This window comes from Geosmithia morbida (genome assembly GCF_012550715.1).
Source record: "Geosmithia morbida isolate 1262 chromosome Unknown scaffold_10, whole genome shotgun sequence".
In the NCBI taxonomy this organism is placed as follows: Eukaryota; Fungi; Ascomycota; class Sordariomycetes; order Hypocreales; family Bionectriaceae; genus Geosmithia; species Geosmithia morbida.
In genome coordinates, this window is record NW_023336197.1 from 699,276 (window position 1) to 724,241 (window position 24,966).

The window sequence follows — 24,966 nt, forward strand, 5'->3', positions numbered from 1 at the left end:
TGGCGTCCGCCGTCGTCGTTCAACCCCCTTGGATCAATTTTCTCTCCCCTTCTCCTCTCCTCTCCTCTCCTCTCCCCCCTCCTTCCTCTACCAGTTCCACCTCGACCTCCTTATCTCGAATGCCCCTAGGGCGCCCGTCGTCGCTCTCTCAACCCTTCGGACCAGATCTCCCTCCCGAGCGACCCGAACGACAGCACCCCTCCCCGCTCCCGAAAAGCCTCGACGGCTTCGAGGTACTACCGTGCAGGCCGAAACATCGAGCATCGGAAGGACGTCTGCTGCAAGACGGCCAGACACATCATGCCGGCTCGGACGGCGATCGCCCTCTCGGCCGTCACCCTCGTCCCGGGTGCCCTTGCCCACGGCAACCATGATGCGAGCAACATCGCCGAGGGCCAGACGGTGTCTGAGGATCCGATTGTGAGTCGACAGGGATGCGATGATACCGACGGTCCGAAAGGAAAGGAGAAAGAGACCCCCGGAGGTGGCTAATACTCGCGTGTGCGTCTGTCGCAGGACCTGATATTGTGGCTTCACATCTTTATCCAGATGTTTGCCTATGGCGTCATCTTGCCCATCGGCATGATCTTTGGTGTACGCTGCTTCTCTCCCCCTCTCTCTACCCTGACCCCTTGCACATGTTCCTGACTTTTTTCGGTCGTGACAGATGGCCAAGTCATCGTGGCACGTTCCCACGCAAATCGTCGGCTCCTCCCTGGCGGTGGTGGGCTTCTTCCTCGGTCATGCCCACCGTGGCCGCCAGTTCGTCGGCGGCAACATCCACGGCAGCTTCGCGCACATCCTGCAGATCATGCTGGTCGTCCAGGTAGTGCTGGGGCTGTACCTCAAGGGACACTGGGAGCGCGGGATAAACGGGTGGATCCGCCGCGCCATCCGCCCCTGCCACTCGGTCATCGGCAAGGCCATGCCCGTCTTCTCGTGGGCGCAGATGGTCTTTGGCGGCATCACGGCCCTGGGCTTCTGCCAGGGTGAGCACGTCGGCCAGTGCGCCGCCCACTTCATCATGGGCAGCGCCTTTGTCGCCTACGGCATCCTCCTGACCATCATCCTCCTCGTCGGCCAGGTGTGGATGCGCCGCACCGGCCGCTCCCAGGAGTTCTTTGACAGCTCCGTCATCGCCGCCTGGGGCTGCGTCAACACCTTCACCGAGCACCGCTGGGGCACCGCCTGGGTCCGCAACGACTGGCAGCACACCACCATGGGCATCATCTGGTGGTGCGCCGGCCTGGCCGGCGTCTGGATGAGCCGGGACCGCGACGGCAACCCCAAGCGCAACTTCATCCCCGGCTTCGTCCTCGTCCTCACCGGCTGGGCCATGTCCTCCCACCCGCAGGAGCTCATGGTCAGCGCGGCCACCCACTCGATGTTTGGCTACTGCCTCATGGCCGCCGGCGCTACCCGCATCGTCGAGATCTCCTTTGTGCTCAAGGATCGGCAGAGCCTCGACGACGACGGCCGTACCTATAACAGCTTCCAGTTCATCCCCGTCTACGTGAGTCCCCTCTCCCCCGCCAGCTCTCCCCGACCGACCCCTCTGCCTGCTGACGCTGCCTGCCGATCCCAGTTCCTCTACGCCTCCGGATTCCTCTTCATGAGCGCCACAGAAGAGCAGATGACCATGGTGGCCAACTCGGACATGGACCACGTCGCCTACCTCCTCATCATCTTCTCCCTCGCCTTCCTCGTCTTCCTCTTCGCCAGCATGCTCATCCAGATGTACGACCGCCTCGCCGACCCCGACGGCGCCGACAAGGACGCCAGCCACGGCGTCTACACCGGCCTGAACGGCAACGTCCCCCTCGAGGAGGGTCGGGCCCGTGACGCCGAAGAGTTCGAGCTCGGCGGCCTCTCCAGCGACGATGAGGGTGCCGACGACGCCGAGGAGCGCAAGACGGTGCGCAGCAGCGACGAGTCGTCGTCTTCGAGGCCCCGCACCAACGGTCGGGCCAACGGTCGGGCCAACGGTCGGGCCAACGGTCGGGCCAACGGTCGGGCCAACGGTCAGGGGTCGCACGTGTAAGGCCTGCCCACCGCAGGCGGGTGCTGACAATGTCTCTTGACATTTCGCAGAGAAAAAAATGACGGCTGGAATTCTGTTCTGTAACAACATGGCACCGGGGTTGGTAAGGTTGAGGTGGATAATTTTTTTGTTTATTCTCGTGTTTATTCTTGTTCTTGTTCGTGTGCATCGCATATACGCACGCAGACACCGCTATCTAAGGGAGTATATGGCATGGGAGTTCTTTTCTTCTTCTCTTCTCTTCTCGTATCTATTGCAATCAACATGTGGGGGTTCCTCTCGATGTCCGACATCCAGCTCCCAACACCAATGTGAAGAGGAGTCAGCATGGGAATACAGTACAAGTAATGGCCATGGAGTTGTAGAGTTGTAGAACATGGCGATGATGCATGTGTATGTGTGGATCTGATTGTTGGCGCTCATACCAAAGTAAAAAAAAAAAAAAAGTGTGGGGACACACTCCAGTGTATCTTTTTTTTTTCTTTCTCTTTTTCTTTTTTTCCTTAGTTCGCGGGGCAAGTCTTCGACAAAACCCATCTGACAGCCGACATCAACTATAACAACCAACGTCAACCATAACAGCGACGACAACAACAACAACTACTACTACTACTACTCCTACTACTACTACTACGAAACGCAGAGCACCGATAGACCGCCACGATGCCCTCGGTAGCAAACCCCAACAAACCCTCTTCGAACCGCCTAGCCGCCCGCTCCTCCAAGGCCAAGAAGATCCAGCGCCAGCGCGTCGAGGCCGCTCAGCACAAGATCTCCAAGCAGGACGTCGCGCGCGGCGCTCGTCCGGGACTTCTCCCCTCCAGCGGACCGAACCGCAAGCTGAGCGCCAAGAAGGCCCGCAAGATGGAGAAGAAGATGGGATACGCGCTCAAGAGGCGTATGGAAGCCGAAGGCATCGTCAGCATGCAAGGTCAGTGCATGACTCTCGTGAATGCTGTAATCAGCAGATGCCGTGAAGAAGGACCGGAGACGAAGCCGACAGGGAAGCTAACAGGACTCGATGAGTCTAGAGGATGCGCCCGAGCCCGAGACCGAGGAGAAGAAGAAGAAGACGACGACGACGACGGAGGAGGAGGAGGAGAACGATGTGGATATTCAGTGATTCGACGGATATGACAGGGCATTCATTCACGGGCGTTGGCGTTCAAGGCTGGTTTGATAAAGTAATAAAAAAACTCTGCAATTTCTTTAAAAAGATTTTTTTTCGAATATCATTGCATACATTCCATGCATTCGATCGGATACTCCTCCTGGGATGTCTGGCACATCGGTTCTTCCGCTGTCCCGTGTATGCCGGGTGATGGTGGGAAGGGGTCTGACAGTGCTGCCCCGGGTCGGCAACACACATGGGTAACATGACTCTCTCTCTCTCTCTCGCAGGGCGCCGCGAGAAGATGTAGGTGGTAGGGTCATGGACGGTGAGGGTCTCGGAGGATACTCCTTCTTATCCAGTCACCGTTACTGGTAATACAAGGCGGTGCAGAGAAACGTAGAAGATGGGCATTGTACGACGAGTTTCTCATGTATCGAAGAGAGATCAGATCATAAAGTGCCGGAGCATCTGAAGACAACCAACCCTATGATAACCAACCCTAGCCAAGCACCCTAAACCCGAACATCACTTCGGACTCGCGTATGCAACCATCTCACACCAGTCTCCATCGAGAGCTGCTGGGCTGGCACCAGCTAGTCCTCTCGCTCTCGACTTTCTTCTCTTTCCCCTTCCTTTCTGCCCTGACCCTCTTCTTTCCACATCTAAGAGAGTACCGATTACGCCTCTGTTTGCTCTATGAGAAGGGGGCCGAGGGGAAGCATCCTCTGCGGCATCTGACTCGCATGGTCTTTCTGGCTACTTCTTCTCCTCACACACAAACCTCTCCAAGGCTTTCTCCATACGAGACCGAAGCCATCAAACCTTTTCTTGCCTCTCACCGACAAGCTTCAGAAACTGTCATGCCTCTTCGATCCTTCATCGGCGAGGTGCTCAGGGATCTGCGGCACACGTGGGATCATTCTCAGCAACCTGGATCCTTGCCGTGTACATACTGCGTCGGCTGACCGTGTACACCTGGGGCGGGGCAATGGCAGCAAGATCCCCGCGGTACGTTGCTAGCCAGACGTATCTCCAGATATCATGAACCGGCTGAGCTTCAACTCTCAAGCCCCGGAGCCGATGCAGCAGCGGTATCGCATGGTGAAGACGATGCACTGACAACTAGAAGCGTCTCAGCCTCACATGTCCACGATCTCTCTACAGTAATATACGAATCGGCCTTTCCAGGGTTCCCAAGCCTGTGAAGGACCTCATCACTGTACCACTAAAGTATGACGAGGATCTGCGGTCTGTCCGCAGCGAGAGACTCCAATCAGCTGGAGAGCCGACTTTGAGAAGCACGTCGGAGATTACACCGAGAATCCTTCTAGGAGGCGATCTGCACACCGAGGTATTCCAGCGACGACTGACGCCAAGTCTTCGTCAGTCCGGGAACAGAACTCGGAACTCGAGGGAGCGCCTTATGCTGACATTCAACAGCACGCACGCGTTATCCCGTCGGTCAGCCGAGGAGCTTGAATATGCGGTCGAAAAGGGAACTCCCAGCGTGCAATGATGAGTAGACCGACGGTAACAGATCTATCAGGGACATCTCTAATCGGCCTACGGGAGAATGGGCTGCTGGAAACCCCTACAATACTGTTCCGAAACTTGCATGTAGCATCGGGTCTCGCACATTCGTGGGGCCGGCCAATCTGGCGGGGTTCCGATTCCCTGGAAATCTCAATGTCGTTGACGGCAGACATCTCTGAGCTCCGAGACAGTCGGCGTTCCGCGCCTATTTCCCTCTGCTCTCCGTCCCCTGTTCGGAAACCAGATTCTGGGTGCGAGGCGACCCGGGACTCGGCTGGAGTGCGTTGGCAACCTCCTTGATAGGGAGATTGAGAGGCGGGAGCTGAACCCGGACGAAGAGCATGATCATCCTCTCTCCGAGGGCTTCAACCCGCCTGGCGAGCTCGAACGCATCAGACCATACCTTTGAGCTCTGAATAGCGGACAGGGGGTCCCCTTCATCCAGTCTCCATGATAGACCTAGAAGGAGCACCGTAGTCTGGAGCAAAGAGTATCTATCCGGCAGAGCCCGTCTTCAGACCTTAGAACGTGGGATCCGAGATAGTATCGATGTTGGCAAGGGTTTCGGAAGAATGATTTATCATCCAGTTTCAGAGAACAGTTTCTTTTCTTTCTCTCCTTGCTTCTTTCTTTCTTTACTTTCTATTCTTTGTAGTTCTTGTACGGTTCAGACGCATCCTGCGTAGCTGGGGGTGGAAAGATCCTCGCGGAAAAGTACCGATGCGTGCAGGTAATACCACGCAGCAGGTATCTCATCAGGCATGACGCAGCGCAGACCACATGTGGTCGGAACTAGGGCGGCACTATTCCAGTGCACAAGACCCCTTCTGAGCCGATGCGACTGCATCTTTCCTTCCGCTCGGGTGGAAATGCAGGATGCTGTCTCGCAACGCCGGCGCCTTTCAGCCGAGGATTCCTGCATATATATCGGTATACATATAATGTATGCAACTGGAGAGCAGAACCATCTACCCATTCGGCCGTATCCACCGTCGGGGCATGTCCTTCTGAGTTCCCTGCAACTTCGACGACCTCGGACACTTGGCCTTCTTACTTCCTCGCTACTTGGTGGCCGAGGGCGGCCGGTTTTCTGCCATCTCCCTCAAGGGCTACTCCCCAAGACCCAACGGCTTGCCTTCGTCGCCCCTTCAATCGGGGACTGCCGAGTTGAGCAAGGGCCCTGCAACATCACATAGATCTAGGACGCCGTCAAGAGTCGTTCTTCTCAACTCCCCCGCATTAAGGGTGGGTTGGGCTGGTCACAGTGATGCAGGTCGGTGACGTCGAGAGAATGGATTTGCAAGCAGTGATGGATGGGGAGGGACAGGAAGAATATCTGGCTAGCTATAGGAAAGGAGAGTCCATCGACTGCGAACCTGCCATGGGTTCGCGGTGCGCTCACTGCTCGGCTGGCAGCTTGATGGTAATACATCACTCTTCTCGACTCGGTGATGCGGACAGATGCACCCCGAACCCTAAAGCCGAGGGTTTAGAAGGCCTTCACCGCGATCCCTACATCTCGGGCGTACTCTCCCCAGTGAGTCAGAAGCTCTTCCAGCTTATCCGGGGACGTCGAGGCCAGATCATGGGTCTCTCCGGGGTCGGCATCCAGGTCGTAGAGCTCCCAAGATCCAGTCCCGTACGGGGCCGGCATGTTTACGGCCTTCCATTTCCCCATGCGCAGAGCCTGGCGGTTGAAGAGTTCCCACCCGGTGACGGTATCCTCGCCATGTATGTGCCCTTCCCCTTCCGGATCTTTGAGATATGGCACCCACGACTTGCCCCTGATAGGTGCCACCTCGCGAGAGCGATACTTCGTCCCCGGGTGGTGTGTCCCGGCAAGTTCGAGGAGCGTGGGCGCAATGTCCATGACCGTCGCAAATCCGTGCTCGATACCGTCAGGTCGCGTCTGCGTGAGTGGCGGGTAGCGGAGTATGAGCGGAACGCGGATCCCGCCTTCTGTGGCAAACGACTTGTACAGCCGCGACGGCGCCGTTGCCGCCGAGGCCCACCGGGGGCCGTACCAGACATAGCTGTTTCCCCGTCCGATGTTGTCAAGGCTGTTGTCGTAGTACCTGTCGATGAAGTCAAATATGTCGCCTTCTACCAGCGGGTATGCTTCCATCAGGAGGCCCTCGGCGCCGTTGTCCGACATGAACAGCACGACCGTGCTGTCCAGCTCGTCCGTCGAGCGCAGGTAGGACAGCACGCGGCCAATCTGGCCGTCCATGTGCTGGACCATGGCGGCGTAGACCTCCATCGTCCTCGAAGAGACCTTCTTCTCCTCCTCCGTCAGGGACTCCCACTCGCGAGACAAGGGCCGGTCGACCGGCGGCACCACGACATGGTGAGGTTTGGCGTGGGCCGGGATGAGACCCAGCTCCCTGAGCCTGGCGAGGCGTTGCTGCCGGAGCACGTCCGGGCCATCGTCGTACACACCGCGATAATCTAGACGATCCTCCTCGGGGGCCTGCAGGGGCCAGTGAGGTGCGGAGTAGGGAAGATACGCGAAGAAGGGCTGCTCCCTCTGCTCATCAGATCTCTCGCCAAGGTACTGCAGCAGCTTGGTGGTGAATGCCTCGGATGAGTAGAAGTCAGGCCCGAGCTCTGATGGCTTAACGGTGCTGTCGTCCTCGACGTAGAAGACGGGGGTGCTTTTCAAGATGCTCGGCATGGCGTTCCGGTCGTCTACTTGCGGCTCCCAGCCATAATGATTTGCAGCACCCTAGAGGTAGATGCTCAGCCACGGAGCCGGGAATCGTGAGATGTCATGAACGGGCATTCAACAGTGTGTGCTTACGGGTAGAAGAGAGAAAGATCGGTCAAATCCCCGTTTGGACGGATACCGGTCGGGTGTCAGTCCGAGGTGCCACTTGCCGGACATGAGCGTATAGTAGCCCGCATCTCTGAGCAGTTCCGGCAGTGCTGCTACCCGGTCGTTGAGGTATCCCTCGTAGCCCGGCTGATCCTTCTGAAAGTCCTGGATGCTTTCGGCCATGGTACCGATGCCGGCTATGTGATTATCGGTGCCGCTGAGCAGCATCGACCGTGTCGGTGAGCAGGCAGCCGCCACATGGTAGTCTGTGAACCGCAGACCGTCTGCTGCCAACGAATCCAAGTTTGGCGTCTTGATCTCTCCGCCGAAGGCACCGATGTCCGAGAAGCCTAGATCATCGGCGACGATGATCAAGAAGTTGGGCCGTCTACCCATATTCAGGCAAAGTGTGAGATCAGAAGGAAGTATTAAGTTGCACGATTGTATGGAGAATGGGGGGGGGGGGGGGGGATCTTGTTCAATCGAGTTGATTCAGATGAGCCGACTTTGCATGCTCTCGAAAATCCATTTCCCCAATGACCAACCCATTGGTCTTACCCCTCTTTTTTAATGTATAGGTGCATGTTCAAGCGACGATGTGAATTTCGTCAGGCACGGTGTCATGTTATCATCATCCCCCCATGCGTTACGAGACGAGATATCAGTGAGCTGTCCGGGTTATGGCCTATGATACTACTTGCTTCCGGTTATGAGGAGCTGTTAGCGCGGATGATGTGATTTGGAATATCGAATCTACATCTGCACATTCCTCTGGTACGATCAGAGGCATGCCTTCGCAGTGCTGTATCTTGGCAATGTCTTGCATGCTCTGGGTTCCTTGTTGCGTGATAGCATGTGCTCTAGAACCGGCCAGTTTCGATACGTATCCGATGTCGATATCCTCAGCGTTTTATTGACCGTTCCATCTCATCATCTACCGTAGGAGAGGAGGAGTCTCATGTCCCGGCGGACGGGACCGCGACGTATCAGTATTACGATCCAGCCCCTCATCGCGGAAACATCCGTGCCGGTGACTAGTAGCGATAGCGAGTGACCTCTGTCAACTTGCCGTTCCTCGCAAGACGCCAATTGAGCACCCAGTACTGCAGGTTTGCCCACAAGGAGAGGAAGAGAGACAGCGAGACCAGGCCGACAATGGCGCTCCAGCCGATCCTGTACAGAGGTCCGTCTGCCTCTTGGAAGAGCTGGCTTCCAATGATACCGGAGCAGTTTGCCGACATGATAAACATCGCTAGAGTGATGGATCTTTCCCCGGACGAACGCGCATTCAGAGCCATCCATGAGCCGTTGACGGGATCTACGGGTGTGTGAACGGTCAGGTATGTGTGAGCGGTCGGGAACCACATCTAGGGAGCGGGGGGCTCTGTTCCCTAGCCTGTACGATCAGATGATGGGATCGGGGATTGAACGTACGCCAGATGGAAGAGAATGAGATGGCGAGTACCAGCACGGCAAATCGTTTTCCGTCGTCGTCTGAGTAGATCAGCAACCGGTTGACCAACTGCCCACGACGATGGATGTGTTAGCATCTAAGCTTGAAAGGATCGGAGTCGGCGGGGGGGGGGGGCCTTGTCAATCACAGCAAATATCCACCAGAGCAGCATCGCGAATGACACCAGTGGCCCTCGCCGGCCGAGTTTGTCACTGACAGCATAGTCAGCAGCGTCTCTGGATATCACCAGCGTCGCACCATGTGCGGAACCACTCACGCGGCGACTCCCCAGACGATGTTCAGGACGAGTTGTATCCACTGTCCAATCGAGACCAACGCGTTCGACCGGAGTCTCTCGTATCCAAACGAGCTGACAAGTGACGGCGCGTACGACCCCATTGTAGATGACGGGGCGAGTCCGCTGATTGTCAATACTATATGGGGATATAGTCTCCAGTTCAGCAGCTTATGGCGAATGTCAGCGATTGCTGTCAACGCATTTGGCAGCGGCCGAGAGAGGAAGAATGGTGAGATGTCTTACTGCCCCTCTCATCTCTGCCCAGGAGATGCTGCGCCTGCTCTCAGCCTTGGAGGCATCGTCAAGGGTAATTCTCTGGGTAAGTATGCGGCTCTCTCGTTCGTCAAAATAAGAGATACCGACAAGACACCGCGGGTCAGCGGTGCTCTTCGGGAAGAAGAGGGTGAAGACGATCCCGACTAAGATTGTGAAGAGGCCCTCGATCTTGACGTGCCGGAATGGTCCGTCAGCTGCGAAGCAACATCTTGAAGCTCTCTGTCAAAGGTTGGACACTTACGACGAATAGCCACTGCCAACCAGCCAGACCCCCGACTCCGCGCATATGGAGTCTAGAGAAGGCGCTTGGTTAGCTACCCTTAGTAGCGTGAATGGAATGCAGACTCGAACCTACACCCCATACGCGATCAGCCCGCTTGTAGCCTGAGCGAGCATGTTTCCCAGGAAGAAGATGGAGAACCGTTTACTCGTCTCGCTTCGTTTATAGTACCGTGTGATTGTGAATAGGCCGGCGGGGATGAAACCGGACTCGCATAACCTGTCGGTGTCGGTAAGAATGATCACGCCAGCATCACCTCCAGCTATTCGCGATACTCACCCTAGAAGGAGTCGCGTTGAGAGGAATGCCCCCAACCCCTTCTGCCAGGCTTGGAAGATGGCGACGAGCCCCCTTGTTGACAGATGCGTCGAGTTAGTATTCTGCACCGATCCTTCGGAGCTCATCTCCTTACCAGGCGATTATCTGGCCGCTGATCCATACCGATGGACCGATACGATAAAGGACATAGTTGCTCGGAATCTTCTCCCCCAGCTGATCAGCGTACATGTTCGCCGCCTCGTCCGTGTCGGTACATGCACTCACTTCTAGCACGACGATACCAGCAGACAGTAGCTGTTGACCGACGTTGAACTGGTTCTGGGTGATGCCGACGTCGCCGAGGAAAAAGTCGGTCAACGCGTTTCCTCTAGATGATAGGTAGCATCCGGAGCCCGTCTGTCAGTAGAGGCTCGCGGCAGATTGAGGACGCGTGTGCACTTGCATATTTCCCCTATCGAGCTGTAGGGCGAAGAAAGCCAGCGTCAACAAGGGCATGACGATGCGATCCAGTCTGCTCATGTTGTCAGTCATGTTCGTGTCCGCTTTTTCTTTCCTCTACTATATTCTGTACATGATCAATTGCTTTCTGAGGATATCATTACCTTGCAACAAGTCGCCTCTCCTCCTCCTCGGTCCATTCGGGCACCTGGGTAGAGGGGGTCTCATCGCCGGGTGAGAGAGTGTATTTCCCGACAGGCTCGTCGCCGCCCCTCGCATCTGGAGAAACCTCCCGGGCAGCCATGTCGAGAATCGGCTGTATCGTAGCCAGGTCTTGCGGTGCACAGGATAGTACTGGGAGATGAGTGGCCGAGCTGCTTCTTATTCCCATCGTATACCCTGGCTAGTAGTCAATGCTCGGCGACTAACTCTGTAACCGTCCTCGAGGCTTGACGATGGCGCGATTAACGTACCGCGATTTATTTCCGGCGGCCCTCCATGTCTAGAGTGCACGTGGCTGATAGCTGCTGCAGATGCCTCATGATGTGATGGAGCACGGGGATGGCACCACTCCAAGTGCGCGCGTTCCGTAAACAGTAGCGTAAGACGCAAGAGGGGTCGTCTATGTCGTGGCGTACTTCACGATTATGCTGGGAAACCCCGGCATTGGATTCATATAACATGTTGACCCCGTTGACAATCGGGGACGGTGTTAGCACACGTTCAATCACACTTTAGGCTCGATATTTTCCATGATCCATCTCACATTGATACATACCTAGGCACTTCAAAAAGTATTATCTGCCAGCTTGGGGATTTTATCCTTACCACATCAGCTGCATCTCCACGAGAGCCATGGCCAACCTGGAATCCCGGAAGCACATCTCCCCCGACTCGGGGTTCCCCATCACCATCCACCCGTCGTACAACCCAAAGATCAATTCCCACGTACCACCGGACCCTATCAGGGAGGAGATCGTCCCGCCAAAGGACCGCGCCTTCTTCGCCGACCCCGAGAAGAAGGCTCTCTTCTCGGTGGCTAACAGAGTTGACCTGACCGAGTCCATCGGGACCGTTCTTGAAAACGTCCAGCTTTCGCAGTTGGACAAGAACCAGCTCGACGAACTGGCTGCCCTAGTGACTGAGCGGGGTGTAGTCTTCTTCCGGGATCAGGATCTCACGACCGAGGGGCAGGTTGAGCTGTTTGGCCACTATGGCATTCTTGACAGGCATCCAGCCCAAAAGGTAGTCGTCGTCGCTGGCTGATCAGCTCTTCTGTCCATCAAGATGCTGACCGGGATTTGCACCATAGGACCAGAAGGTGAATTCTCCTCGAGTACATTCCGTGTGCCAGCAACTGACTCGAGCAGCACGTTACGATCAAAGGTAGTGTCCAAGATCAACGTGAAATTTTGACTTATACGCCCTGGGTATGTGGACCTGTCCGTTTTAATCAGCTCTTCTTTTATATATATATATATGTGAACTGTGTGCCTGACATGAACGTAGCCATCTGGAGAGTGGCATGCCGACACATCGTTCGAGATAAACCGTGAGTATACTTTCGTTGTTGTTTTTTTTTATGTCACGGATACGTAGCTGATCACCGGGCGATGTTCAGCGCCATCCTATTCACTTCTTCGAATGGAGGAGCACCCAAAAGTTGGTGGTGACACGGCTTGGGTGAGTGAACAATCATATGCGTAAAGCCTCGACGTCGAAGTTGGAGCACACCTGCTGAAGCTCAACTTCCCAGATCTCGCAATACGGAACGTACGACGCTTTGAGCAAGGCACTGCGCGGCTTCGTCGACAACTTACACGCCGTTCACACCTCCAGACTGCAATGTGAGACAAGAAAACTTTTGGCAAGTTCAACGCAGTGCAAGTTCCTGACCTGTCCCATCAGATGAGACCATCCTCGACTTGTGGGGTGTCGGTCCGAACCGTCCCCCGATCGACACCCACCACCCTGCAGTCCGAACTCATCCTGTAACCGGGCTCAAGGCTTTGAATATCAATACCGGCTTCGTCACAGGATTCGCCGAGCTGAAGAAGAAGGAATCTGGTAAAATTGTGTCTATCATCACGCTTCCCTCATAGTCATGTCTCGATTCTGACGAGAGATCGGATGAAAAACTCTAGACAAGCTTCTCGAGTTCTTCGAGCTTCACCTCCACTCGGCCGACGACCACTATGTCAGGTGGAAATGGTCTGTAGGAGATGCGGCCATGTGGGATAATCGGTAAGTTGACCTCTCACATCTGTATTTCGGCACGGACCTTGACTGACGAATAACGGGGGGAACCTAGATGTGCTGCTCACCGAGTGATCCCTGGCACGTACAAAGAGAAGAGAACCGGTGTTCGAACGACCGTCTTTGGCGAGAAACGTAAGCATCATTCTACTCCGATGATACACCATGGATTCAGCTTATTCTACCGTGGCTAACACATCGTTTCCAGCGTATTTTGACCCCTCGAGTGAGAGTCGAGATGAGCGAGCAGAGCGCCTCCAGAGGGAAGGGGCAGGAATCAAGAAGTCTGAGTAGACGGCTTGATGTGGACGGATGGATAGCCGATTGATCGATATCGTAACTTGGAAGCTCTGGTTTGACCTCTGATTGAAGTCGCAGTGATGGGTGCAGCTTTGGACCTCTGAAATCCAAGCGATTACCACTGGTGAAGTACATGTAGATACATGCATGCAATATTGGATGGACAACGCCCGCGCCGACAACCAACGAGACGTGTCAAGACCCCCCAAAACAAGCTAGAGGCTGCCGCACCCGGTGAGATGCTCGCATCGCGACTTGTGTGTCTCAATCATCCACCCGCAGCATACATACATGCCTCCGGCCAGTAACGATGCCATGCACAGCATTCAACAACTGTGGATTCAGTCCCCGAGCCCACACAGCTTACCAATCGTTCGGTTGCACTCTTCGATTTGAAGACGTCGCGCAGCCTCCCTGGATACACGACCGGCCACGTTAAGATCCACGTGATGGGGAACGTGCAAGAGGGCTTCACTTCACCCTGAGATCAAGCGCAGCCTAGACTTCAAGACGGAGAGCGACTAATTTCCCCACAACCAGGGTACGGCTGCAGGCGGTTCTCGACGGTGGGGCTTATAAAACCGACGGTGTGCCTATTTGAGAGATTGAGCTGATTCTTGTCCGGCGTTGAGGTCTTCGGGAAGACGCTGGATTCGGTCAAACACGCTGCACGTCCTGCCGGGTGACGGGCACGCGTGGTATTCATCCACATAATTCCAGTTCCATATTCCTGTGAGTGCGTCTACCGATCGAATCACGGTAGACGCAAACAGGGAAGATTGTCCTGAAGGGACGGTGTTCTCGGTGCAGCGTTATCCCCATGATGCTGAACAGGACTGAGCCGCATATGGGCGAAATGAAATGAGATTTGGAACTTTGCCGGGATCAGCAAGAGAGAAAGCAAGAGAGGAAACAAGGGATACTCACATTATCACCTTTCCCTTTTTTTGCTTTTCCTTTTTTTTTCCCGCCCCAACGCCGCCCTCACGCTTCCTCCCATAGTTTCTCATCGCACCCAGTTCCTCATTCCATTCTTGTATCATTTGTGGGATCCGCATTTCATCTCAGCCATATACGATATGCATATGTGCGTGTGTTCGCCGGCAAGGCCTTTGAAGAAGAGGCATCCCTCGTTGACCTAGAGCTCTTCGTTGCCCGAGATGACGACGAGGTAGACAAGCTGCCCGATGTGGAATTCAGCTGTCAACCGGGACGTGATCGAGTACCATTCCAATATGGGGGAGGGGAGAGGCGTAGAAATCGAGGCAGTTGGGCTTTCGAATGAGCTGCCGTGACGGCATCGTCGCTGTGGACAGCAACGAGGACGAGGCGCACCGGGAATCTTAATCTTCACAGGATATCGAAAAGGACCTGGACAATGACGACGCCGCGCACGAGCCAGCGAGGGATGAGGTGGAGGGGGCTGGAGCGGGTCATTTCAAAGAGACTGATGAAGGGTTTATGTAGTGAAGGATGCAGTCAATTTCGTATCAGGCGAGCGCGTACGGGGGGAGGAGCGATCATATAGTCATGCAGCCTATAAGGAAGGAGGGGTTGCATTTTCGGCATCACCGTGAGATTTGGCTATAGGGAGGGAAAGAAGTAAAAGGAGGTCGTCGGCGGCAAAGGGAAGGTGCGATGGTCGCAGTAGGAGGTATGTTTCATGGCAGCCGATATACATGGGGCGCAGGATCGGAGTAGTATTTAGGTGTGAATCTGAGATGCATCGCCGTCGAAGGAATCTAACAGACGCACTTTGCGATTCTACGAGCTAGGCAGAGACGGTGATATGAGGCAGTCAGCTTCGGCTTGAAGAGTAGCAGGGTTTGTCCCCCCCCTTAATACTGAACGAAATTTGAGACAAGAAGGGAGGGGGGGGAGGCAAAAAAAAAAGAAATGGTCAGTATGAGGGTCGAACTCATGACCTTCGCATTATTAGTACGACGCTCTAACCAACTGAGCTAACCGACCAATTATGAGAGTTTAGCTTGCAGCTTTAATATATGAGACTCTTTTGTATCCATGGAAGTTGTGAATGAGTCCTCCACTCGGGCATGGCAATTTCAAGTTCGACACGTCGTGATACTTCAATGTTTCAACGTTCTTTATCCGAACTCCTCATCCTTTACATCTTTCCTTATGGATATATGCTATCATAAATAATACGAGTGGGGTAGAACGGTCCGGCACTGATGCCCTAGGTCTCCCACATGTCATTCATCTTGGTCGGCAGCCGCTGCAGTATCACGAGTTGTCGACCTGTCGGCAATGAGGTGCTCATCTGGTAGCATGATGGCCCTATCAAGCTCGTAGGGAAGACCACGGTGCCGTCCACGGATCATGATGGCGCAGAGGACCAGCTTGCTAAACGTCTTGAACTTTCCGCACAGCGAGAAGTTGACGCCGGGGTATCCGAGACTGAGCCCGACATTTCCACTTTGGGAAGAAGCGAGACATGTCAGTCGGGTCGTCGTAGAGGAAGGGGCGAAGAGTGTATGCTTACTAGGCAGAGGTGCATTCGAAGAATATCGAAAACAGATTGATGGCCTGGGAAACGCCGCGCGTCAGATTCAGCAAGACGTATTCGGTTTGAGGAAGGATAGAGAGGGTGGAGGGGTGACCGCTCACAGGCTCTTCATCATCCATTATCCGATCGGCTTCGGAGATGGCGATGCAGAAGATGCCCAGGAAGATGTACCACAGGTCGAAGCTGAGCTGGTTCTGCATGTGGCTGAGCAGGTACGCGGCGCCGCTGCGCTGCTGCTGGCTCCCGTCGTCGTCAGGGTTGACCTCGGCGGGCCCGTACACACCCAGTGACCTCTCCTCGTACGTGTTGGAGGCGCGGATGGACATGGCGATGGGGAAGACGGAGATGTACATCATGACCAGGAGGCTGAACTGCACGGCAGGGTTGACATTTGCGAGGGCGAAGGATGCCGTGCCCGTGTGCCGGGACGAGGCCGACTGGAAGATGGCGGCGAGTACCCGCGGGCCCAAGGGCAGCGAGGCCACCTCTGGGTTGTGCAGGTCCAGGACGATGATGAGGAGCGCGTCGATGAAGTTGAGCATGAAGAGGATGACGAACAGGGCCCAGGTGTGCTTTCCGGGGAAGAGGAGCGTGTAGCACCGTCGCGGGTGGTCGAGGAGGAACCGGAGGGAGTCCCGCGCGTCCTTGCCTGACGGGGACGACGTCGGCCATGCCTTGTACGCCACCCAGATGATCAGGCGGAGGAAGACGGGGTAGAAGGTGTTGCCGGCGAAGGCGAGGAAGCTCATGACGAACATGGGCCACTCGGCATCGCGGAACGTGATCATCGAGTCGGGTGTCAGGGTGAGGCCGAGGTTGTTGACCATTGTCTGGCTCGTGTAGAACGCCCTGTGACCGCGCGCGTGTGAGCCTTCACCTGCCGTCTCATCCTTCCTGCATCCAGCGAGGCCGAACTCACCACCAAATCTCCCCCTGGCCGCATTCTGCCAGCCACTCCCTGTACTTGGATCCGGCATTTACGATCCAAGGCGCCAGGCAGAGCGCACCGAAGAGATGCATACCGAGATAATATGCTTCGCGTCTCAGTCCCCTGTCAGCAACTCCAGCTACGTGAGCAGAGGCCGAGCTGACGTACCGACGATGATCTTGAGGAGCAACTTGAGGCTCCTATACTCAATGCCCCCGAGAGCTTCGCGATCCTCCGACGTCAGGTTTCGAAATTGCGAGTTACGGCCGACGGTGGCCTGGTTGGACAGGATAGGCATGCTGTTCAGCTGGGGTTGCTGCTGCTGCTGCTGCTGCTGAGATCGCGATCTGGACACGACGCGCCGCACATCAGGCCCGACGACAAAGACGGATGAGGCTACCGTGGCGACGCGGTCGAGAGTGACGGTGTCACCGTAGTTCTGCGGTACGCGGCGACGACGGAGTGTATCGTGTTGATTGGACCCAGGGGTCTCATCACGATCATCTAACGCCCAGAGCAAGGAATAGGGAGGCGGTCAGATATGGTGTTCGGCGGAGAAAGTTGGAGAGATTCGTCCGACTCACTGTCGTCACTCGTCGACAGCTTCCCATGCAGCTCAACGAACGGTCTTCCCTGGTCACGGTCCCGCGGGCCTGGTATGTATAGTGCCCCTTCGTCATTCTTGGGGTGGTTATCGGCGGAAGGGTCAAACTTGATGTGCTGGACCGGTCCGTCGTCCTTCTTCTCCACGGGAGGAGCGACGTCCATCGAGTCACCGTCATCGACAGGTTCCCGAGTCCCTGCATCTACGACCTGGCCCCGGCGGTCGGCTGCACTGCTCGACAAGGGGCGAACATGATGCGCATCCTCGACATCAACGGCCCTAGGGTCCACGTCGCGGGAGGCACCGCCTCTCTTAGCCTCGTACAGCGCCGGCGCTTTCCTAGGTGTCAGCGCCTACGTGACGAGATGAAGGGGGGTCCGGGTCTGACGCTCGCCTACCGAGTCTCTTCAGGTGCTTCCTGAACCACCAGAGGCGAACGACGACGACGACGATGTTGATGACGCCTAGATTGGTGATGCACGGGATTATATAGAGGTATGCCTGCTGGTACGTCGGGAGGTTGGCAAGATCGACTCTATGACACGATCATGGCAGGCAATCAGCTATCGGATCGGGTAGTTTCGTACGCGGATACGTATATGCGTATCCGTGTGTATGTTGTGTGTGTGTATGTGTGTGTATGTGTGTGTGTGTGTGTGTGTGTGCGTGCGTGCTTAGAATGATACGGGGCAGAGAATGAGACCAAGAGGGACAACACAGTAGCTTTCCTATACAAAGAGAGCAGAAGCACGTACGTGTTCAACCCAGACTCGGTGGCCGCACTCGTGCCAAAATGAATGGCGTTGACGGCGCTCAGATTGCCTCCCGCATACAGGATCGGAAAGCTCAGGAGGGCACAAAAGGTGATCCACGCATCTGTTTGATCCTCCTCCCGTCCAACACGCGATATCCCGGTTAACGATATTCCTATGAGAAGGGGGGGGGTGAGAGCAGGTGCGCGGATGAGTATGTGACTTACAATGAAGCGTTACGAAGTTCATGGGAGGCCTCCACATTGCGCGGCAGGAGTTGTCGTCAGGTCTACGCGACAGTAACTGTAGGACAAGTCGGGAGAGAAGAAGCCAGTGCTGTAAGCGATCAATGCATGGAAGAAGCTTATTCTTCCCCCGTCGCTTTCTTCTTCTTTTTTTCTTCCCGTTCTCTCCTGAGACTGATGTTACCTAGTAGACAAGCGGTACGAGTGAGAAGGTGGGATATTATTCATTCATTCCAGCAAAGAGGGCCATTGCTCCTCCTACTCTCCTACACTAAACAGGAACGGGAATGGATACGGACGAGACGGTATTAATGTGCGCCATTTGACAATCTGTCACGTTAGTGAGTGACCGGACTAATTCATGGTGGATCTGCCTTTGATGGGCTGCCTCCCGACGGACATGCGATTATAAGGAAGCACTGTATAATTCTCAAAATCATTTTTGGGGGAGGCTTGGGCTGAGAGCGCGTGTGAATCTGATACTTCGAAACCGGAATAGTAGCCATTTCGATGCAACCAGCATGCATACGCCCCAGTAGGTCTAGACATGATGATACGGGAGGACCGGTCATCCCCTCCCCGTCCCATGTACAAATGTGGCAGTGACCCTTTCTCAGGGACCTTTTTGACGTATATATGTATGTACATATATATATATATATATATATACACATATATACATATACATATATACATATCTTGCTCCCACCTTCGGTACCGATGCAGGAATTGTCTGGTGGGAAATCTTCTTGGAGAAGCACAATCTGGTCCACTTCTTTTATTTTATATGTTCTTCTCCCCGGTTTGTCGGATGAGGTCGGATGACGAGGCTATGATGCGAATACATTCAGTAATAGTAACAAGTAAATACTAAAGAGTGTGCAGTCATTCTCATCTCTCATCTTCCATGAGGCCATCTCGACCCCCACCCAGCTGGGCCCATTCTTCTTCCAGCATCGCCTCTGCTGCGCTGTCAGGTACATTATTGGGGTTATTGTCATTGTTGTTGCTGTTGTTGTTGTTGTATGGAGGCGAAGAAGACAGGATGCGGATTCAAAAGGTAGGCATCCCCCATCTAGTCCTCATCTTCGTCTGTGGCCTCGTCTTCCGCCTCCGCTTCGGCTCCGGCGGCGACCGCCGCGGCGCTCGTAGCCAGGACATTCTGAGTGCCGAGGGCGCTCTGAGGGAAGCGCGAGTTGAAGCCGATGACGTCCCTGGCCTTGATGAATGTCGACGTCTGGATCGAGAGCTTCTGCGTGGAGACGAACCAGCTCACACTCTCGCTGCAGGGGGGAGTTGTCAACGAGCCAGAGTACCTGCGTCGTGTCATGTCAGTCCACTGTTCACTGCGGAAGTCGATCGGAGGAGAGAGGAAGGAGGGGGAAAGGTGGTGGAGGACTCACGTCTGAACATCGGCAGCACCGATGAGGTTGACCAGCTCGGACATGATGAGGGGGTCGGTGGTGACGGTGTCGCCCAGGTTGGGGATCTGGTCGACGACGCCGAGGACGGTCTCGACGACGGCAGAAGCACCTCCGGCCCCGGCCTGGCGCCGCTGGGCCTTGGCCTTGGCCTGGCGACGCCTGACGTCGGCGCGCTTGGCCTGCTCGCGCTTGGCCTGCTCGCGCTGAGCCCTCTCCCTCCTGGCATTCCTGTGGTCTCCACGACGGACCCGAGCGGCGGCGGTAGGCTCCGTCTTGGGGGTCAGCGTCGTGGCCGGCCGGGCCACGCCGACGGGGGCGGCCGTGGTGGTGGCGGCGGGCGCCTCGGCCTCGGGCTCCTCGACCTCGGGCTCCTCCGTCGCGGGGGCTTCCTCCTCGACAGCTTCCTCGGTCCCGGTGGCGAGGTCGATGTAGACGCCGACGACGGCGATCTGCTCGTCGGCGCTCTCCCAGACCATGTGCATCTCCATGGCCATGGTGGTGCCGTCGTCCAGGTGCTCGCTGGGCAGGTGGAAGTGGAACTGCTGGAGGGTGTACTGGACACCTGCGGCCGTCATGGTGCCGCCCTGGGCGATGACCTCGACCGTGGTGCCGAGGTTCTCGAACTCGGCGCCGTCGGCCATGTCGGGGATGGTGATGTTGAGCTCCGAGGCGGCCTGGAGGGTGAAGGCGTCGGCCACCATGTTGATGGGGGACTGCTCGGTACCCTGGGCGCAGGCCGAGTTGGCAGCGTCCAGAGCATGCCAGTTGGTCGGACCCTGCGGGGGAGGACCGGTCAGCTCAGCACGGGATCGGGTCGAGCGTGCGCGGCGGTGCTCGGCTGGGAAGGTCAGGGGGCATCGCGCAGACTTACCTGGTCACCGATGTATCCAAAAGTAGGGGCTTCGATCTCGCCGTCGGCCCTGCGATGCAGGTGGGTTCCGTAGGCACACGACGCCAGCGCGCCAGGCGCAAAGGTGGCCAGGAAGCCCAACGACAGGTAGGTAGCAGTGCGAGTCATCTCGTTGAAGGAAAGAATAAGGGTCAGATAGAGAGAGGAGTAGCAAAAGAAAGGAGTGAATAGTGAGCGAAGGAGAGGCACGGGGAGAGAAGAAGACCAGGAAATCAAAAAAAAAAAACAAATTCGAAAAAAACAAGACCAGCTTGGTAGGATTATATATAAGAAAGAAGAAAAGAAGCAAGACCGGCTTGGATGGAGAAGAGAAGTGAAGACTGATATGTCACCCATACGGACATCGTCGTCTCTTAGTCCTGTATATATACCAACTATCTATCCTGGCATACCTTAGCACATCTTGGCATATCCTAGCACATCTTAGCATCTACCAACATATCCTGGCATATCCCGACATAACCTGGCATCGAGGCATCAAGGGGGGGGCAGCTCACCAGGGAGTTTCACCAGGGCGTTGAGATGCTGGACCGTGAAGCAGGGGTTCTCCCTCATCTCCACGACGTTTTGTAAGCCTACATTGTAGGTTATTTTTAAGGTTGACTGATATAGAGACGGACGGCGGTACGAGGGCGAAGGAGACGGCACTTGGGATGTACTGTTACGGGCAACCGTACGGAGGTGAAACCGTTGACGCCGTTGAAGTCTCCTTGACGGACTTTGATACCGACCATGAGAGGAGCAGGGATCATTAGGGGGAGAGAGGAGGAGAAGGGAAGGGGGGAGATTAACACACACACACACGCACACATACACATACTACCCACCCCTAATCATCCCACTCACCAGGGAACAAGATACGGAAATCACGTCTANCGGGCAACCGTACGGAGGTGAAACCGTTGACGCCGTTGAAGTCTCCTTGACGGACTTTGATACCGACCATGAGAGGAGCAGGGATCATTAGGGGGGGGGGGGGGGGGGGGGTGAGCGGGGAGATTAACACACACACACACGCACACATACACATACTACCCACCCCTAATCATCCCACTCACCAGGGAACAAGATACGGAAATCACGTCTACTCTGCAGCCTAGTTGGCGCAAACGCCTGGTCGGGACAGTGTTCGGTTAGAGGCTGCCGTAGTCTCCGCCGTCACGTACCTAACCTACCTACCTATGGCTGAACGGCCATGCAGCGAGATGGCTGCATGTGCAGATTACCCGTACACCGCACACACAAGACGAGGTGGAGGCCAGGACTGCAGATGCGCGACGCGCCGACTGTACTGTGAGGTCGGCATCTCGAGGTGGACGTTCTAGACCAGAGTAAAAAAAGAAATCGAGGTGTATACTATTCTATTCAAATCAAGGCATATACGAGATGCCAAGGGATGCTACGTCGAGAGTATGATGAGAAGGTTATCGATGGAGAGGAACGGACGCCTGTATACGAGCAGAGGCAATAATACAATCACAGCACAGGTGGACGAAGAGCGTTCGACCTGACTCTCTCGAGAGAAGGGTAGGGGAGGGGGGAGGGAGAGGAACGGAGTTCTACCCTCCCCATAGTGGGGAGTGTCGTCGTCTCTTATACGTCGTGACCCCACACAGACCAGACCCCTTGTTTTGCCAAGGGCTGGTTTCAAGCATCCAAGAGGAGTACATGTAGAGCAATCTCTTCTTCTTTCCTCTGCCAATCGTCAGGTCGTGGGCTCCTGATACTGCATGTGTTATCTACCGTGATTCCCGTATGCTACCTCGTTCCCGACAGGCCTACTCTCCCCCCCTCAACCTCTGAATGTCATCCGCCTCATATGTGCTCTGGTCGTGGCTGATACAGTTTCATCGACGGATGCCTCCGGACCGACGCATTCCCCGAAACGGGGACGAACCCACCGGCCAATCTACACCTGGACCTGCGACAGTGTGACATAGCCGGGGGTTGGCCGGGGGTTAGCCGGGGAGTTTGATTATGCTTCCTTCTCTGGCTCTCAATATCACTCCTCCTCCTCCCCCCCCTCCTCCCCCCCCCCTCCTCCCCCTTCTGGCGCAAGACTCCTCACGTCGGTGTGTGGGCCGAAGGGGGGGTCATGTGCGACAGCAAGTGCAGCTGGTCGAGTCCTCCCTCTTGGCAGCAGTGCCGTCTTTATTGGATGCTATTTCCGGCCTGTCCTGACCCTCCCCTCCCCCCCTTTCGCGTGAGTGCCGAGGAGGGGCTTTGCCAGGGTCCAGGGAACCTGACGGGATCTACGGAGTATTACAGAGAGGAATACGGAGTACAGAGTACGAAGTATCACTCGTGCGCTTGTGATATCATATATGTGTTATACGTAGCAATAGTAGCGGCAAGCGCCGTTTCCCTGTTCACCCTTGATTGAACTGTCACAATTGGACCTAAGCCACGCGGCATCTGGGATCCCCTTTTCTTTTTTTTTTTAATCTCTTTTTTTTCTTTAATTCTTTAATTGCTTTTTTTCTTTTTTTTTTCTCATCTTCCTTTTCTCTTCTTATCTTTCCTTTATATATACACATAACTTCTCTCTTTTCCTCTTTCCGAAACGAGCGGGAGGCGGTGCACGACGATGTGGAGTCGAGGAACAGACCGAGAGAGGATGGATGAAGAGATGGCTCGCGTGATTACCTACTGAAAGGGGTAATGTGCAAGGGGGGGCCTCGGTCGGCTTGGCTGACCGTCATGATCGACTGCTGCTGTCTCTCAATCCGTCGGAACGTCGGATCTGGGGTCTCGTAGGGCAACGCCATGTGCAGCCCACATTTCTGCACCGTTTTTTTTTTTTTTGCTTTTTTTACGTTGAGAGCTGTACGGGTATACGATGTCATGTCGAGATATGAACGTTTCTTCCATCATTCCTAGAAAGTCTTCTTTTTTCTTTCTTGATAAAAAAATATTAAAAAAAAAAGAAGAAGAGAAAAAAAAAAAAAGGAACTGTCGAAATCCACAGTAACATCTACATGCATATGACGTTCACCTTGAGCATGCACGTAACGAGTACAAGTTACTCGTTTACTTGTATATGTAATTCTCTTAGTCGCTCCCCAGTGTGAGTGTCGGGGATGTCTACCGGGTAAGTCCACCGGCTAAGTCCACCGGGTAAATTCACCGGGTAAATCGTAGGCTCAACATCGGACTTTACCATGGTGAGACTGGCACAGCGGCACACCCAAAAAAAAATGACTCACGTATCTCTTCACTCTTGGCGGTCTTTTTTATTATTTTTCATTTTTCATTTTTCATTTAAATCTAATTTTTTTTTTTTTGATATCAAATATTACAGAGCAGATTGGATGCTGCTGCTCTCTGCCATGATCACTCAACATCAGCTTATGAAGATTCTGTCCGTGACCCATGAGAGATGAAAGCTCACTGTCACGGCAAACCAGCTGCTACGTCAAATTTAAATTTTTTTTAAAAAAATAAAAAAATAAAGGAAAAGTTGTTTTTTTTTTATAAGAAAAAAGATGAGGGGAAAACACACACACACACACGCACGCACATCACCATCGCCGTCTACTTCACAGCTCATACCTCACACTCGAATCACACGTCATCGAGGGGATAGATAATACTACGAGTAACATGCAGCAGACCCTACCACTCGAGGGGTGAACATGGACCTACCAGACCTGGACTTCTCGTCGTCCCCCATCCACCACCCTCACTGCTGTCTCGGCCTGTCGACGCGCCTGTTCGACACCGTCCGGCGTGTCCTCGTTCCCTCGCCCCCTCCCTCGCCCTCGCCATCGCCATCGCCATCGCCATCGCCATCGCCACGCACCGTCCTCTCGGTCGGCAGCGGCACCGGACTCCTCGAGGCCCTGATGAATCGACACTTTCAGGACCGGAGGAGACGCTTGCAGGATCAGGACTCCCGCCAGCCGAACCGACCGGCGGCAGGCGACCTGGCGGTGGTGGTGGTCCAGGGTGTCGAGGTGTCCTCCTCCCCCTCCTCCCCCGAACCGAACGTGTACCTCCCGGAGCCGCTGCGCCACAGCGTCCGTGGCACGTGGGCCGTCTCCCAGATGCTGGGGTCTCCGGACGTCGCCGCCCTCATGTTCGTCTACCCGCGACAGCCGGACCTGCTGACGCGCTACATCCAGGCTGCCAACCTCGACGTGCACGGGGGGGAGGGCAACGTCGAGGCCCTCGCCTGGCTAGGCCCGACCGTCGACTGGCCCCTGTTCGGACAGTGCTTCGCCGATCAGCATGTCGAGAGGCTCGTGGGCGCAGAAGCAGGATTGCAAGACTACGAGATGATGGCCGTCATCCGACGTCGACGATGAACCAAGTCGAAAAACAAGAAGGAAAGAAAAAAGAAGAAGAAGAGAGGCGGAGTAAGACGAGATGCGGTAAAAGAAGAATCTCAGTTCAAATCTGACACTGGCGCACTATCGCGGGCTGGACAGGCCCCAAGACCTCGAGTTTCCACCACTCTACCCCACACCCCCCCACACCCCCCCCCCCCCCCC

At 55.2% G+C, this 24,966-nt stretch overlaps 8 protein-coding genes across 8 annotated transcripts; 4 read left to right on the forward strand and 4 right to left on the reverse strand.

Annotated features, from left to right (window-relative positions):
- Positions 1-300: 300 nt before the first annotated feature.
- Positions 301-2,041, forward strand: GMORB2_1696 (Protein of unknown function (Ytp1); the record flags this gene model as incomplete). Its single annotated transcript, XM_035463677.1, has 3 exons — positions 301-420; positions 517-594; positions 668-2,041. 3 exons carry the CDS (start codon positions 301-303, stop codon positions 2,039-2,041), a joined length of 1,572 nt encoding a protein of 523 aa, XP_035320508.1.
- A 663-nt stretch (positions 2,042-2,704) lies between these two features.
- Positions 2,705-3,164, forward strand: GMORB2_1697 (uncharacterized protein; the record flags this gene model as incomplete). The annotated part of the gene is made up of 2 exons (XM_035463678.1): positions 2,705-2,972; positions 3,073-3,164. The coding sequence occupies 2 exons, from the start codon at positions 2,705-2,707 to the stop codon at positions 3,162-3,164; spliced, it is 360 nt and encodes a 119-aa protein (XP_035320509.1).
- A 3,013-nt stretch (positions 3,165-6,177) lies between these two features.
- On the reverse strand, positions 6,178-7,899 carry GMORB2_1698 (arylsulfatase; the record flags this gene model as incomplete). Its single annotated transcript, XM_035463679.1, has 2 exons — positions 6,178-7,413; positions 7,489-7,899. The coding sequence occupies 2 exons, from the start codon at positions 7,897-7,899 to the stop codon at positions 6,178-6,180; spliced, it is 1,647 nt and encodes a 548-aa protein (XP_035320510.1).
- A 638-nt stretch (positions 7,900-8,537) lies between these two features.
- Positions 8,538-10,831, reverse strand: GMORB2_1699 (Major Facilitator Superfamily; the record flags this gene model as incomplete). Its single annotated transcript, XM_035463680.1, has 9 exons — positions 8,538-8,821; positions 8,938-9,025; positions 9,105-9,377; positions 9,498-9,749; positions 9,772-9,823; positions 9,886-10,029; positions 10,090-10,161; positions 10,223-10,456; positions 10,692-10,831. The coding sequence occupies 9 exons, from the start codon at positions 10,829-10,831 to the stop codon at positions 8,538-8,540; spliced, it is 1,539 nt and encodes a 512-aa protein (XP_035320511.1).
- Positions 10,832-11,382: 551 nt separating this feature from the next.
- GMORB2_1700 (sulfonate dioxygenase) lies at positions 11,383-13,077 on the forward strand (the record flags this gene model as incomplete). The annotated part of the gene is made up of 8 exons (XM_035463681.1): positions 11,383-11,772; positions 12,037-12,079; positions 12,149-12,210; positions 12,284-12,374; positions 12,436-12,594; positions 12,672-12,771; positions 12,839-12,918; positions 12,992-13,077. 8 exons carry the CDS (start codon positions 11,383-11,385, stop codon positions 13,075-13,077), a joined length of 1,011 nt encoding a protein of 336 aa, XP_035320512.1.
- Positions 13,078-15,296: 2,219 nt separating this feature from the next.
- Positions 15,297-18,067, reverse strand: GMORB2_1701 (Trk-type K+ transport system, membrane component; the record flags this gene model as incomplete). Its single annotated transcript, XM_035463682.1, is given in 6 exon segments — positions 15,297-15,519; positions 15,587-16,573; positions 16,682-17,042; positions 17,123-17,495; positions 17,500-17,677; positions 17,898-18,067. Coding segments are annotated over 6 exon segments (2,292 nt in total), but the record flags the coding sequence as incomplete, so codon positions are not given.
- Positions 18,068-19,214: 1,147 nt separating this feature from the next.
- On the reverse strand, positions 19,215-20,581 carry GMORB2_1702 (Carb anhydrase; the record flags this gene model as incomplete). Its single annotated transcript, XM_035463683.1, has 3 exons — positions 19,215-19,455; positions 19,543-20,339; positions 20,435-20,581. The coding sequence occupies 3 exons, from the start codon at positions 20,579-20,581 to the stop codon at positions 19,215-19,217; spliced, it is 1,185 nt and encodes a 394-aa protein (XP_035320514.1).
- A 3,203-nt stretch (positions 20,582-23,784) lies between these two features.
- On the forward strand, positions 23,785-24,780 carry GMORB2_1703 (uncharacterized protein; the record flags this gene model as incomplete). Its single annotated transcript, XM_035463684.1, has 2 exons — positions 23,785-23,838; positions 24,337-24,780. 2 exons carry the CDS (start codon positions 23,785-23,787, stop codon positions 24,778-24,780), a joined length of 498 nt encoding a protein of 165 aa, XP_035320515.1.
- Between the last annotated feature and the right edge of the window lie 186 nt (positions 24,781-24,966).